We start from the raw sequence: 15,554 nt of genomic DNA on the forward strand, positions 1-15,554 counted from the left end.
AATTTTTCAAATTATGATTTTCTTTTTTTCTTATAACCATTTTTCCTCCGCAGCCTCTCCCCGGGTGCAGCCTCTCTCCGGGTGCAGCCTCTCTCCGGGTGCAGCCTCTCTCCGGGTGCAGCCTCTCCCCGGGTGCAGCCTCTCCCCGGGTGCAGCCTCTCCCCAGGTGCTCCCAATCCTCAATCAGGGCCTCTATAAAGGACCTGGGGAAGGCTGCAGTGTTCTCTCTCCTTCTCCTCGGGCTGCATGTGGAGTGTCCCTGGCTCTGTGTGAGACCTGCTGTTAACCTGTATTTTGCTAACTATTAGGAGATGTGCTCGAGTGTATAACTATCGTTGGTTAATTAAACATCACTTTGTGGCTTCAGAGTCAGTTTCCTCTCCTTTTTCTCTCGCCCGGTTATTCTTGTGTTTTGTTACTTCCCTTTGCACCCCTAGTTTAGGAGGCAACGTAACAGAGGGTTTGGAACATTGCACAATATAAATCTATTCTAGTCAACAACGGAACTATGATCAGTAGAAACGGCCGTGTCCTTTAAAGAACACTCCTTTTTTTTTAAGCGTAAACGGAGAAAGAATCCTCGATGTCGACCTTTAGTCTGAATCCCTTCAAATTCTCCTTTAATGTCAGTTTTCCCGGAACGACTTTCCTTCCCTTCAGGTCAAATATTGTTGCATAACACACGGTGTACGGCATCAACTTGTTTATTTTGCTTTGCAGATGTTTGTGACGATACACGTGTGCAGTGAAAGCAGAGGTGTGAATAAAACACAAAACGTATTGGTTGAAATTCATCGTATACAGTGTCAAAAAAAAAATTCATGTACAGAAAAATCCGCTTAAAATACACAATCATTCCACTAGCTTCGAGTGCTGCCGAGTATCTGAACAGTATTCGACTAAAGTTAGATGTTTGCGTCTGTGTCGGCGGCGGTGAGCAGGCTTCGGATCCGCCACATGCAGATCACAAACAGAGGAAACTCATCCGACAGCTGGAAGGCTCGCTCCAGGTGACGGAGGAAAACGGTCTTCTCCGTCGCCTCCTCCAAGCGCATTGGTATGTCAGAGTCCTGCAGAAGGTACTCCACGACCCAGAACAGATAGCAGGAGTTCTGGTGCTCGTCCACGGGAAACTCTGCCTGCCCCTGAAAGAGAAGGAGGTATTTAATCCAATCTGTTCGAAGAATATCACCGGCGTGAGCTTCAATCTCAGGATCCATGTGTTTCTGATCCTCTCAGGAATGTAGGTAGTCATCACATACAGAAAAAAGAAATTATGACTTTCTCTCAAATCGAAATTTTCCTAAAAAGTCTGAAATTTTCTCTCAAGATTCTGACTTTTTCTCAAAATGTTAATATTCCCTGGTCCCCGGCGTGAGCTTCAATCTCAGGATCCATGTGTTTCTGATCCTCTCCAGATGGAAGGAGTCATCACATACAGACAAAAGAAATTCTGACTTTCTCTCAAAATCTCAAATTCTGACTGTTCCTCAAATCGAAATTTTCCTAAAAAGTCTGACATTTTCTCTCAAGATTCTGACTTTTTGCTCACACGATGTCCAGGGCCCAGGAGTTCAACACGTTTAATCTCAATCAGATCCGATCAGATTTTGAAATCCCATGTTTTGTGATCCAGGATCAGACAAGTCGGACACATTTTGTCCCTGGAGTTCAAAGCAATTCAGGATAGGATCAGCCTGATCCAGATTACGACTTTTCAAGATGACTAGATCCTGAATATCAGTGCTTTAATCCGACCGAGCGCCATCTAGTGGACATGAACAATACTACAAGGAAGACAAGAGCCCACATTGCAGAGACATCTCCATCCATCCATCCATCCATCTTCTTCCGTTTATCCGTGGTCAGGTCGCGGGGGTAGCAGTTCCAGCAGAGACATCTATTGTCCGCAATTACTTCTGAAAGATGATGGACTTTTTTTTTGTTGAAGATATTTTTACTTTAATCTAAATGACATTTGTGATTGACAATCTTTGTTGTGATACTTTTATGAGCATAAACATTTATGTCATCAACATTTGGTTGAAAACAAAACAGGCACAAACGTGAGCAAAAAATGGAAAATTAAATATATTTCCCATGAAGGCTAAAAATGGTGTATTATTTCAGTTAACAAACTTTGCCATCTAATTTAAATTGAAATATATTTTTAAATAAATGGTACAGAACATGTTGCTCTGTAATCCACTGGAAACCCACCCCTCTGGTGGGATCAGGATAATCCAGTTCTTTGTCGGTTTGAACCCGTTTAGAAGATTTGATCCAGATTAAAGCTTGGATTGGATTTCCTGATCTGATCGGATATCAAAGTGATCCTAATCCTGCTTTTTTGTTTTGAACTCCCCAAAATCCAAATCTGATTTGATCAGATAGGGATTACAAGTTTTGAACTCCTGGGCCCTGGTCATCAACTTTTAATCCCTATCTGATCCGATCAGATTTGGATTTTGGGGAGTTCAAAACCAAAGAACTGGATTATCCTGATCCCACCAGAGGGTGGGTTTCCAGTGGATTACCAGAGCAACATGTACTGTACCATTTATTTAAAAATATGTTTCAATATAAATAAGATGGCAAAGTTTGTTAACTGAAATAATACACAATTTTTAGCCTTCATGGGAAATACATTTTATTTTCCATTTTTTGCCCACGTTTGTGGCCTATTTTGTTTTCAACCAAATGTTGATGACATAAATGTTTATGCTCATAAAAGTATCACAGCAAAGATTGTCAATCACAAATGTAATTTAGATTAAAGTAAAAATATCTTCAACAAAAAAAAGGTCCATCATCTGTCCTCACCTTTCAGAAGTAAGTGCGGACAATAGAAGTCTGCAATGTGGTCTCTTGTCTTCCTTGTAGTATTGTTCATGTCCACTAGATGGCGCTCGGTCGGATTAAAGCACTGATATTCAGGATCTAGTCATCTTGAAAAGTCGTAATCTGGATCAGGCTGATCCTATCCTGAATTGCTTTGAACTCCTGGGACAAAATGTGTCCGACTTGTCTGATCCTGGATCTGATTTTGAAATCCCATTTTTTGTGATCCTGGATCAGACAAGTCGGACACATTTTGTCCCTGGAGTTCAAAGTGCTTACAATATCTCGTATTGTCGCATATCCGGTGCCCCTGGAAGAATCCTTGCTAACGTAGCATTCCCTGATGTCAACCATATTTCCCTCCAACTGGCGTGGCCCAGTGATGCTGGGTTTAGCGCGCCACAAGATTACGTTTGGTTGTGCGGCGACAAGCTCTATCAAGTTCTGGCTCCCCTCTGGATAGGTACATGCACTCTAGTGGATTTGAATCCAGCAGTCACTGTCCTCACGTCCTCAATGTACACGACACATCATTACCCAGAGTTCCAACACCCCGACCACCACAAGGTAAAAAGAGATCTGACGTCCGCTGGAGCTAAATCAGGGGTGTCAAACTCAAGGCCCGGGGGCCAAATCCGGCCCGCGACTTCATTTTCTGTGGCCCCATAAGAGCTTGCAAAAAATATAATATGTTTATTATACGGTTACATGCTACTTTCTCAGAATTTGTCTTTTTTTTGAAAATATGCCTTTTTTCTCAGATTTAGACTTTTTTTTCTCAAAATATTACTTTTTTTTTTTTCAGAATTTGCCTTTTCTTTTAAAATCATTTTGTGACATTCTCACTGAAGAGACTTGCAATTATTTGCCCCAGACTTCTACTTTCAGACGTAGTTAATTATGAAGTTATTACCCTATCCGATAATAATCCAATGCAGAGGCAATAATGTAATAATACATTATTTTATATATATTAAATATTTGTATATGTATTTTGATATAGGCTTTAAAGTTACAATCGGCCCTTTGAGTGCAGCCATAATGCGAATGTGGCCCGTGATGAAATTGAGTTTGACCCCCCTGAGCTAAATTCATGGGCGGCCTGTTCCATGGTGGGGTACAGCAAACAATGCCCATAAAATAGATACCTTACACGTCCGGCTAGAGAACCTCACGTACGAGACGACGCAAGGCTTCCAGGCATTGCCCCCATTCATAATAGCCTCTAGGGGTGGCCTGTGTCATGTGATCGGTGACTCCTGTTGCACTTACATTCCCGACGCCACCAAGAACATCACTGACACCGCGCTGCATCTCAACAACCTGTTAGCCGACATAAAAGCGGATGACACATCCAACGCAGGTGGCTGGGACTGGTGGTCCTGGCTTACATCGGGGGGTGGGAAGCATGGCTGGCTAGTATAGTGACACCTCTGGCGATCATGTTTGGCCTATTAATCAGTTGTACCTGTTTGATTATCCCAATACTGAAGAAGTGCGTTTCCAGCATGGTATCCTCAGCTTTCGTTCAGTACACTGCTATTCCATTACACGACAATCCTTTGCGTCACAGTGAGATAGACCAGCTAGAATCAGAAGAGTCTGGGGTCGACACTACAATATAATCATGTGTACCCTCCTCTCTTATGCTTACCTTATATTGGAGTCTGTCCTCCACAAAAAGTGTATTCATTGATGTGTTATATCAGTCTATCCTGTCATTTGTTTTTTATTGATCAAGTATGATCAAAAGGGGAGAATGTAGTGGACATTTTTATTATATCCTTATATGCTTAAACCAAATGCTTCTCAAACCATTGTAAAACACCTATATCATTTCCTGAGATGTGCTGTTATATTTCACACAGGCTCCGCCCTCTACTGGACGCTATGGGTACTACTCTCTATCATGCTGTGAGTGCTTTCACCGACTGAGTTTTACGTAAACGTAGCCGGCCAATCGGCGCGAGCCTACCTGAATGCGCGCGCAGGCCCACAGTATATAAGGCGGCTACATCCTTTTTCTCTTCAGCGAGCGGACAACCGAAGAGTTAAAAAAACGAAACGAAGATTAAGAAAATGGACTCACCGTTACAAGAAGCTCGTCCATGCCCCAGCTGCCCTGGCTTGATTGCGGGCGCGGATCCACACCGGTTCTGCTTTGAATGTTTGGGGGCCGACCACGCCATGGAGGGTGGTGGACGTTCCCCGACCTGCAGTGCCTGTCGGGCGCTTCCACGGATCCGACGACAGCATCGCCTGGACCATGGGAAAATATGCCGTTCCTGAGGACGAGCCAGAGGACGATCCAGAGGACCGAGGCATGGCGGTGGAGATGGACGAGGAGGACGGAGAGGTGCCTTTTGTCTTCGCACTCCCGACAAGCCGTGATGTTCCGCTTGTCGAGGAGGAAGAAGATGAGGAAGATTTTTCGCTGTCAGACGTTTCTGGCAGATCTGTTCGACAGGATTTTCCGCTGGTGATGGCCATGGCAGCGGAGCGTGCGGGCCTGGCGTTTCCTCCGCCGCTACCACCCAGACCGGTGAGCCGACTCCGTCAGGGGTGTTATGGCCCGGACCAGCCGACTTTTGTCTCGCCCCGGCTGCCGGAAGTATGGCAGTGTGTGGAGGCGACGTGGCGGCAACCTCTCAGAGCGAGAGCTGCGGTTGCCGGCATGACGGGGTTGCTCAAGTTAGAGGGCCAACAGGACTCAGCGTGTCCCGGTGTGTCCCCCTTAGATGAGAGCCTGGCGGCCCATCTGCTTCCCCAGGCAGCTGGCTGGGCAGAGGGGAGAAGGCCCCTGCCCCCGCTGCCTCGTGAGGCGCTGGAGTATCTAGATAAGATATTCCGCCTCGGGGCTCAGATGGCCGCGGCGGCCAACAACCTGGGCGTGTTGGGGGTTTCACTAATTACCCCGCAACCAGAAACCTCCGCCCCCTCGCCTCAGGGCGACCCGGGCGATTATACAGAACGCTGCATCGGACAGATTAATAATCTGGTGAACGGTGTGGCGGCTGCAGCTGGCCGTGTGATGTCCCTAGCCACAGTGGGGTCAGGACATGTGTGGTTGGGGCTCACGGCATTGTCCAGGTCGGACCGTAACGATCTCCTGGGAGCCCCCATATCCACGGCAGGGCTCTGTTACCGCGGTAACACAGCGCTTTCGCCGCTTGGAGGAGGAAAGAAAGCAGCTCATCCAGATTTTTTTCTCTGGGTGAAAAATGCATTATTGAAAAACGGCCCTTTCTGTGTCAGCCGGGTCAAACGTCCTTTTATGGAGGGTTTGACGGCGGAGAGGGCCACCAGGGAGTATCACAGCTTTATAGCTACAGCTCCACAGCGGATGGCACATTGTTATGGGGAATGGAGAAACAGTTGTGTGTTAACAGAGTGGATGGACAGGACACTGAGGCTGGGTTATTCACTCCAGTTCCACAGCATCCCTCCTCCATTCAGAGGCATACGAGAGGCAACTCTGTCATCCCAGGAGGAGATGGGTTTCCTCTCAGCAGAGGTTCAGGCCCTGGTGCAGAACCAGGCGGTGTCTGTGGTGCAGCCTCAAGACGGAGAGAAGGGGCATTATTCCCTGTATTTTCTGGTTCCCAAGAAAACAGGAGAATTCAGGCCCATTCTGGATCTCCGAGGCCTGAACCGGCACATTCCACATGCTGACTATGAAAAAGGTGTTGGAGGCGATGGGTTTACAACTATCGACCTGAAGGACGCTTACTTTCATGTCGAAATTGCCCCGAAACACAGGAAGTATCTGCGGTTTGCCTTCCAGGGGGTAGCCTACGAGTACAACAGGCTGCCGTTCGGCTACTCCCTATCCCCACGCACGTCCAGCAAATGTGTGGCCACGGCGCTGCAGCCACGGCGCTGCAGCCGCTGCGCGACCATGGCATGTTCTTTTATCTGGACGACCTCGTAGTCACGGCCAGGTCCAGGGAATGGGCAATGTTCCACAGCCCAGTTGATCCTTCATCTAACCAAGTTCGGTTTTGCGATCAATTGGAAGAAGAGCTCCCCCACACCTCGCCAGCAGGTAGATATCTGGGGGTGGTGCTCGATGCAGGCAGACTACGGGCCACCCTGACAGAAAGCAGGCAGGCGGCCCTGTTACGGGCGGTCTGCAGGCTGCGTCAGGGGGCAACAGTGACAGCTTTGACCATCATGCAGACCTTGGGTTTCAGGACGGCTGCTCACTCCGTAGTGCCACTCGGACTCCTGCATGAGGTGGCTTACCGGCCTTCGTTTAGATCTCAAGACACAAACGGCGCCTGGTGACCATCCCCCCCTCAGTAGAGAGCAACCTCCGATTCTGGGGGTCCCCAGAGAATCTGCGGAGGGGAGCTCCACTGGGGCAAGTGACCTCCTACATCACAGTCTTCACAGACGCGTCGGTGACAGGATGGGGGGGGGCGTGCATAGAGAGAGCTGTGGGTGGTTGCTGGCCTCTGGAGCTGCAAGCAGTGATGCTGGTCCGACAGCACTTCACACCCTTAATACAGGGCACACATGTGCTCGTGAGGAGCGACAACCGCAGTGCGGCGTACATCAACAGGCAGGGCGGAGTCCGCTCAATGGCCTTGTTGACCGCAGCAGAGAACCTGTGGCTGTGGGTGTCACAGATTGTGTTGTCTCTAAGGGCCCTGCACATCCCGGGCGGCAGAACGGGGGGGCCGACCGCATGTCAAGAGGCGGACCCCTGCCAGACGAGTGGAGGCTTCGCCCGGAGGTGGTGAAGCAGGTCTGGACTCAGTTCGGGAGAGCAGAGGTGGACCTGTGGTTCTCCCTGGCCCGGTGGGACAGTCCGCCCTTGGGGGTCGACGCATTTGCACACGAGCCATGGCCGAGGAAGCTGCTTTACGCCTTTCCACCGCTGCGCCGTATCCCCCCCCCCTCCTGGAGAGGGTGAGGCGGGAGCAGCTGTCAGTCATCCTGGTGGCCCCAGATCGCCGCCTGGCGCCGTGGGGTAACACAGATGATGGTGGGCCAGGCCTGGGGGATTCCTCAGGTCTGGGGGGCGCTGTCTCAGGAAGCAGGGGCATAGGGGCGTTCCCCCCTCTGGGCCAACCTCTCCAGGCTCCTGAGAGGGACGGGCTGAGACAGGTGGGGCTGTCGGACAACGTTATTCAGACTATCCAAGCAGCGAGAGCAGAATCCACCACAGCCAGTTACAGGCCAAAGTGGGCGGGATTCCGGCGATGGTGTGAAGGAAGCAGTCTAGACCTCTGTCGTGCACGCTGGGCCCTATTCTTACCTACAGGTACTGGTGGACAGGGGGCTGGCTCATGCCACAGTCAAGGTGTATGCAGCTGCCATGAGGGATTTGGAGGCAGGTCAGCCTTCAGTCAGCCGCTTATGACGCGGTTTTTGCAGGGGGTCAGGAGGCAGCGCCCAGTAGTGCACGCCTCCGCCCCACAGTGGGACCTGCCGTTGGTGCTCGAGGCTCTGGAGCTCTCCTCCCTGAAGGGACCGTCATGGAAGACAGCATTGCTGCTTGCCTTGACTTCGGCCGAACCCCTCCTTTACTCCTAAGAGTATGAGGAGTTCATTCAGATCAAGGGCTATTCAGTTCGGTGGCTTTAATCCCCATGTTGGGACCAGGGAGGCTAAGCTGCACCTCCTCTGCCCAGTGCGGGCGCAGACGCACTGAACAGCTGTTTGTGTGCTTTGGGGATGGGGTGGCTGGAACAGCTCTCTCCAAGACGCGCCTAGCAGGATGGCTCTGCGGGTGCATTACACATGCCTATGGACGGGCGGGGAGAGCCCTCCCCACGGGGGGCCGTGCGCATTCTACACGGGCTGTGGCTGCGTCAACAGCCTTATTCAGCGGCGTGAGAGTAGAAGACATATGCACGGCGGCGTCTTGGTCTACGCCAGGCTCCTTCATAACATGTTATCTCCTGGACATGTCTGGCTCCTTCTCGTCGTCGGTGCTTGCCGAGGCAACGCACGACTGGTGAGAGGGGGGGTGGCTGTGGGTCAGCAGGTGTTTGACCCCCCCCCCCCCCCATGCTCCTGAGGGACCTGGGGAACATGGTGCGCGGTAGAGTATCCGCACAGATCTTTTCCATGCACACTCTACACAAGGTAGGCGTGTGTGAGTGTGCCTTATCCGAATTGCGGCCCCGGCTTCTCTGCGGTTACAACCGGATGGGAGGAAGTGGGGATGCAATGGATGTTAGCCAAAAGCCGGTCAGGGACGGTGTGGTGGGCCGATGTTGGTGGATGACAGGGCGTGTATGCATCGGGGCTCCGCCCACTGTACCCATAGAGTCCAGTAGAGGGCGGAGCCTGTGTGAAATATAACAGGGGGTTACGTATTGTAACCCTAGTCATATAAGCACAGGCGGAGCCCTCTACCTGGAGGCCCTGTCTTTCCTAGTCCGCTCGCTGAAGAGTGTATAGCATAATGGGCTGCGGGTGTAGCCGCCTTATATACTGTGGGCCTGCGCGCGCATTCAGGTAGGCTCGCCCCGATTGGCCGGCTACGTTTACGTAAAACTCAGTAGGTGAAAGCACGCACAGCATGATAGAGAGTAGTACCCATAGAGTCCAGTAGAGGGCTCCGCCTGTGCTTAAATTACTAGGGTTACAATACGTAACCCCCTGTTTTCTTCTCATACTCTACTGTGGGTTATTCCCAAGCGCTTCAAGACCACAGAGCTGATTTGGCTACTGGCTACTCTCCGGCAGAACTGCACCCCTGTCAGACGAGACATATACCACGTGATGACACGTTAGGCTCGTGTTGTGTTCAAGGACCCTGACCGTGGCCAGGAAAAACAGGCACTTGCTTGTTTAATTATTTTGCGGTCTAGATTTCTTTCATTTTTTGCGTGTGTTTATAAATTACCTCGAGGGCCACACCAAATGGTCTCGTGGTCCGTATACGGCCCGGGGGCCGGAGGTTCCCCGCCCCTGCCTGAGAGGCATTTCTTGTGATTTGGGGCTATAATACATTTTGATTTGATTTATATAATGAATGGTATTTGATATCTACATTTTCCACACAGCTGCCGTCTTCCAGCTCCTCTCCACCTGATTCAGGAGTTCCTCTGGGAGACTATAAGGTCTCTTTCTTCCTCCTGACAGCTTCCTTCATCTTCATCGTTTCGTCTGTTTGTTGGCTTGCCACCTTAACAACCGGCAGCCTCCAAACGGACAGCTGTGAACTCTGAAACGCTAAATGTGTCAGAGATTCCCTCAACGTCCTGCAGCTCAACACGAGAGGACACTTTCCGCTGCAGAGACACGCTTTAAAATAGTTTGAACTCAATCTAAATCTGATCCGAGACCAGAGGGAGAGGGGAGCGGCAGACGATCTTCACTCTGCAGTAGCGTTTGCAAAAATACGGATTTTTCAACACAAATCCTTTCAAAATCTTCTTCTTCGTTGCTGGCGTCAAACATATGAAACATGTGACGTTACATCTTTAGGTCACAGTGATATAAAGTAATCCATCCATTTGTTGCATGATAGTTGAACAACATCTAAGCCGAGACACGCTTTAAAATAGTTTTACTAAATATAAATCTGACCCGAGACCAGAGGGAGAAAATCATTGTAGTGTTTTTCAGTACAAATTAGAGCCGGGACTCTATTAAAAAAATTAATCTAATTAATTAGAGGCTTTGTAATTAATTAATCGAAATTAATCGCATTTTTAATCAAAGATACATATCTGACCTGAGGACAGGGAGAAGCAGTTTCCACATGGATGTGACTCCAGGTGGTCGACAGTCGAGTGCAGTCCAGTGAGCCAGGGAGCTGGTTATTCTCTCAGACGTGGACTGACTCATCCTGGCCCTGAGACCAGTCGTCTGGTTGAGTGTGGGTTGGGTCAGGGTGTGGTTCCTTGCACTCGGAGTCGGGCTAACGTCCACGCTAGCTGCTACACGCTAGCTGCTACACGTTAGCTGCTACACGCTAGCTGCTACATGCTAGCTGCTACACGCTAGCTGCTACATGCTAGCTGCTACATGCTAGCTGCTACATGCTAGCTGCTACACGCTAGCTGCTACATGCTAGCTGCTACACGCTAGCTGCTACATGCTAGCTGCTACATGCTTTGCATTTAGGTGATACTTTAGGCTTGATGTGCTGCGGCTCTTATCGACGCTTCCATCCGTCCGTTTTTTAAAACAAGATGTCCCATCCACGGGGCGACCAAGGCGTCTCATCAGCTTGTTCGTTCATGTTTGACTATTGCTCACCGTGGTTTGTTGTTGTTTGAAGTCCCATGCTGAAGTCATGAACGTTAGTTGGTGCTCCAGTATAATCGGTACGCCTGAAACTCATCCAGTGAGAAACGTTCCGCTGCGCGAAAATAAGTGCGATTAAAATGCGTTAATTTTTTTAACGCGTTAATTTTTGTGTAATTAATTCATCTTAATTAACGCGTTAAAGTCCCGGCCCTAGTACAAATTAATTCTAAATCGTCTAAAAGTTGTTCTCGTTGCTGGCGTCCAACGCACAATGCAGTTATATAAAGCAATTAGCTCCATTTGTACAGAAATCTGAATCGTTACACTGGAAATATACAGATGCAAAATCTCAATCAGAAAGCCATTGCCTTCCAGAACCAGCGGACAGGAAGCGCTAATGCGGACTAATTCCTGGACCTGTCCCCAGAGCCTGTGAGTGTGTTGCAGGTCCCGCGATGGGGAGGAGCTGAAGAGGCCGATCGGCGGGGACACCTGGCCGGAGCCGAGGTGCGACTTCAGCCCGGAGTCACAGGGCCGCCAGGACTCTCTCCAGGCGACTCGCTCCGTGATGCTTCCCCCTCGTCCGTCCTCTCCTGTTTTTTGGTGTTGCAAATAAAGTGCCGTGACTTTTGGAGACTTTGAGCGTCTCTCTTTGGACTGTCCTGTTGCGGCCAACGAGCCGGTCGTAACACGTGTCATTTGTGCAGTTTTTGGGGGATTTCACTTGCATGCATCCGATAGGCCAGGGGTGTCAAACTCGAGGCCCGGGGGCCAAATCCGGCCGTGACTTCATTTTCTGTGGCCCACAACAGCTCTGAAAGAATATAATATGTTTATTATACGGTTACATGCCGATTTACAGAAGCACGTTGCCCATAAACTACATGTCCCACAATGCATCTCAAATTGGACAGAATTTGACCTTTTTTTCAAAATGTCACTTTTTTTTTGTGACTTGTTTCTTCAGAATTTGGATTTTCTTTTTAAATCATTTTGTGACATTCTCACTGAAGAGACTTGCAATTATTTGCCCTAGACTTCTGCTTTCAGACGCAGTTAATTATGAAGTTATTACCCTATCCCATAATAATCCAATGCAGAGGCAATAATGTCATATAATACATTATTTTATATATATTTATTAGGGCTGTCAAACGATTACGATTTTTAATCAGATTAATCACAGCTTAAAAATGAATTAATCAGATTAATCACCATTCGAACTATGTCTAAAATATGCCATTTCTTTATGTATATTGTTGGGAATGGAAAGATAAATGAAAGACGGCGGATATATCCATTTAACACAGTATCTATGTTTATTATAAAAAATGTCTGCGTGTCAAAATGAAAGACAGCCCACACACCTATCAATCATCAAACCGTGGGGTCTTAATTCGTACGTGTTGATTTCTATCAACGGGGGAGTACTTCAGGAAAGTCGACAGAGGGGGGGGGCTAGTGGAGTACTTCGTGACCACAGAGTGTGCACGTTGTGATCAGCTGTTTTAGCGCAGTTCTCCAGTGAAGGGGGGAGTCTCCCTCCGCAGACGGTTGGCGTAGTTTTGGCTCAGTTCCGTTGTACAGACCGACGTTAACAGCAGCCCTGTCTGTGCACACGGAGACCGACTCTGTCGTCCGGGGATCGAACCGCCTTCTGGAAAAGCTTCACAAGTACGTCGGTACGCAAATGCGCTTTGTGACACAAGTGACGGTACGCATTTCCGATTACGCACATACCCTGCGTACCAGTTATGTGCACCCCTGTACCAGAGCCATATGATTACTATTATATGGCTCTGCCCTGAACTACAGCAAGAGTATTCTCCGTCGGGACTTCCTGCAACAACACCACGCCGTTATCAAAGATGTTCTATTGAGAAGACGATCACTACGTGACAAAAGTTTTCAAAACCGTGGCTACTGAAATCAATCTGACTAACGTCTGTCTGTGCAGTTTACTCTGCGCGAGTTGGCAGACTTTATTCTGCTTACTCTAACATCGTGTCTCATGGTGGGGCTAAGCCATCTCTTGGTATGGGTGTAGCCTACCCCAGCCACACCCTGGCGCTGCCACTGGGGGCACGTATGGGGCGGGCCATTCTGCACATGCGTTAAATGCGTTAAATATTTTAACGCAATTAATTCAAAAAATTAATTACCGCCGTTAACGCGATAATTTTGACAGCACTAATATATATATATGTATTTTTATATAGTCATAAAGTTACAACCGGCCCTTTGAGTGCAACCATCATGTGGACTGTGGTGAAATTGAGTTTGACGCCCTGTGATAGGCTGTTGAACATGAAACATATCACATAATGCATATTGTTGTTTATCTAAATGATGAATCCCAGTACTGTGAAGAGTCTGGAGGGGTTTTGCAACGGCTGAAGATGTACAGAAGCGGTTTTAGTCTCTTGTGACGGTCTGATTGTTTCCAGCGCACACGCTGAGTTCAAGGTCCAAAAGAAAAAGCATAAAAAGTCAAAAACAAAATGTGAATGATTCAAACTAAAGCCATGTTGCTTGGGTGTGTTGCTTCTAGACCAGCGGTTCTCAAATGGGGGTTCGCGGACCCCTAGGGGTACGTTGGAGTACTGCAGGGGGTACGTGAGATTTATTTTATGTTAATGAAAAAAACCACATCATCAATGCATTTAAACAAACTGCTGATAGGAGAGGAACTACTTTCTTCAAGGTTACAGAAACTCTGGATAATAAAATGGGAACAACAAACGGCTCTCTCTCCCTCTCCTGCAGCCCGTCAGGCTCCTGCAGCTCGCTGAACCTGTAGTGAGTGACCCGACAGCAAAGAATACATATATGTATAGCTAGTGTAGCTAGTTCCAGAGCAGATGAGCTAGCTGAGTGTGTTCGGTTTAACTCTTAGTGTATGTAGCTCAGCGCTCCGTCACAGCGGGGGAGCTGTGATCAGGCAGAGCTGCGTGTTCTCCGGCAGCTGATCTGATCTGATCTCTCTCTCGTCCGGTCAGACTTCACTCACGTTTACGTCCAAATCCATCAGATCTAGCTAGTTCTAGCTAATGACATGACTGCCTGCTTATCAAAGGACCTAAACAATAAGCGTTGCTTGGCAACGGCGTGTGGCCGCAGAGTATAGCGCAGCATTATGCATATGTTTATATGAGCGGTCAAAATCCCATGCTCATAAAATGCTCATATATTTTCTTCTCTTCGTTCCCCACGCCCCGAAGTAAATAAATAAATAGATAGATATATATACCAATTTTAGGGAAAGTAAGGAAGTTTGAGCCGTGTGGGTTTTATATGAACAGAGTTACACATATTCCAAGTGTAATAGCTGCAGGCGCCTCGCTGTCAGAAAGACAAGGATCCTCAGTGAAGCTCGAGCTCATGTTTCACGACATCAAGAACAACTTATTAAAAACATCAGTTCAAAGCAGCTCATGTCGTCTCTGAGTTATCGCACGATGATAAAATTGGTTTCCATGAATTTAGTGACGGATTGTAAACATTTGAAAAGTACATTTAAGTGTTTCTCAGTTCCTACTTGGCTGAATTTATTTTTCAAAGGGGCGACATGTTCGAAAAGGGTTTGAGAACCGCTGTTCTAGACTACGCACGCCATTAGTCATTAAAGTAAGCTAAACAGACGCTAGGGCATTTCACTGAGTGTGTGTGTGTGTGTGTGTGTGTGTGTGTGTGTGTGTGTGTGTGTGTGTGTGTGTGTGTGAGATGTCGAAAGGAAAAGTAAAAGCCAGATGGCTGTCAGGTATTCCTCCAGGCTACGCTTTTCACAGAGCTGACAGCATGTGACAACAACACCACACTTTAACCCCACACACACACACACACACACACACACACACACACACACACACACACACACACACACACACACACACACACACACACACACACACACACACACACACACACACACACACACACACACACACACACACACACACACACACACACACACACACACACACACACACAGCAGAATAGTGCCTCTAACTCGTTCTTGGTAGCTCATAAAAGCACCAAAGTCAGATTCAGAAACTTCCCACTGCGCGGAGGAGCACCTGAACGCACCATTTGCCTTGGTTATAAATATGACTGTCACACATTATGTAATTTTACGGTTTTAATGAGCAGAAATCCTGCAACGTGGTTTAGTTTATGACGTATCAATCATATCTGCATATAGATTAAAGGCCCGGTGTAATTATTATGACTCTTAATTTAAAAAGGGACATGCAGCTGGGAGACACTGGGAGGTGGACGATACACTGGGAGGTGGACGATACACTGGGAGGTGGACGATACACTGGGAGGTATACACTGGGAGGTGGACGATACACTGGGAGGTGGACGATACACTGGGAGGTATACACTGGGAGGTGGACGATACACTGGGAGGGGGACGATGCACTGGGAGGTGGACGATGCACTGGGAGGTGGACGACGCACTGGGAGGTGGACGATACACTGGGAGGTATACACTG

General features: G+C 48.4%; 1 protein-coding gene across 1 annotated transcript in view; it reads right to left on the bottom strand.

Annotated features, from left to right (window-relative positions):
• Positions 1-722: 722 nt before the first annotated feature.
• Positions 723-15,554, bottom strand: part of mei4 (meiosis-specific, MEI4 homolog (S. cerevisiae)) — a 103,802-nt gene continuing 88,970 nt past the window's right edge. The window contains exon 5 of the mRNA XM_034079048.1: positions 723-1,145. Within this exon, the coding sequence (XP_033934939.1) occupies positions 906-1,145 (240 nt within the window). The 3' untranslated portion in view covers positions 723-905. The remainder of the gene's footprint in view (positions 1,146-15,554) is intronic.

Source organism: Pseudochaenichthys georgianus, unplaced genomic scaffold, assembly GCF_902827115.2.
Source record: "Pseudochaenichthys georgianus unplaced genomic scaffold, fPseGeo1.2 scaffold_537_arrow_ctg1, whole genome shotgun sequence".
Classification (NCBI taxonomy): domain Eukaryota; kingdom Metazoa; phylum Chordata; class Actinopteri; order Perciformes; family Channichthyidae; genus Pseudochaenichthys; species Pseudochaenichthys georgianus.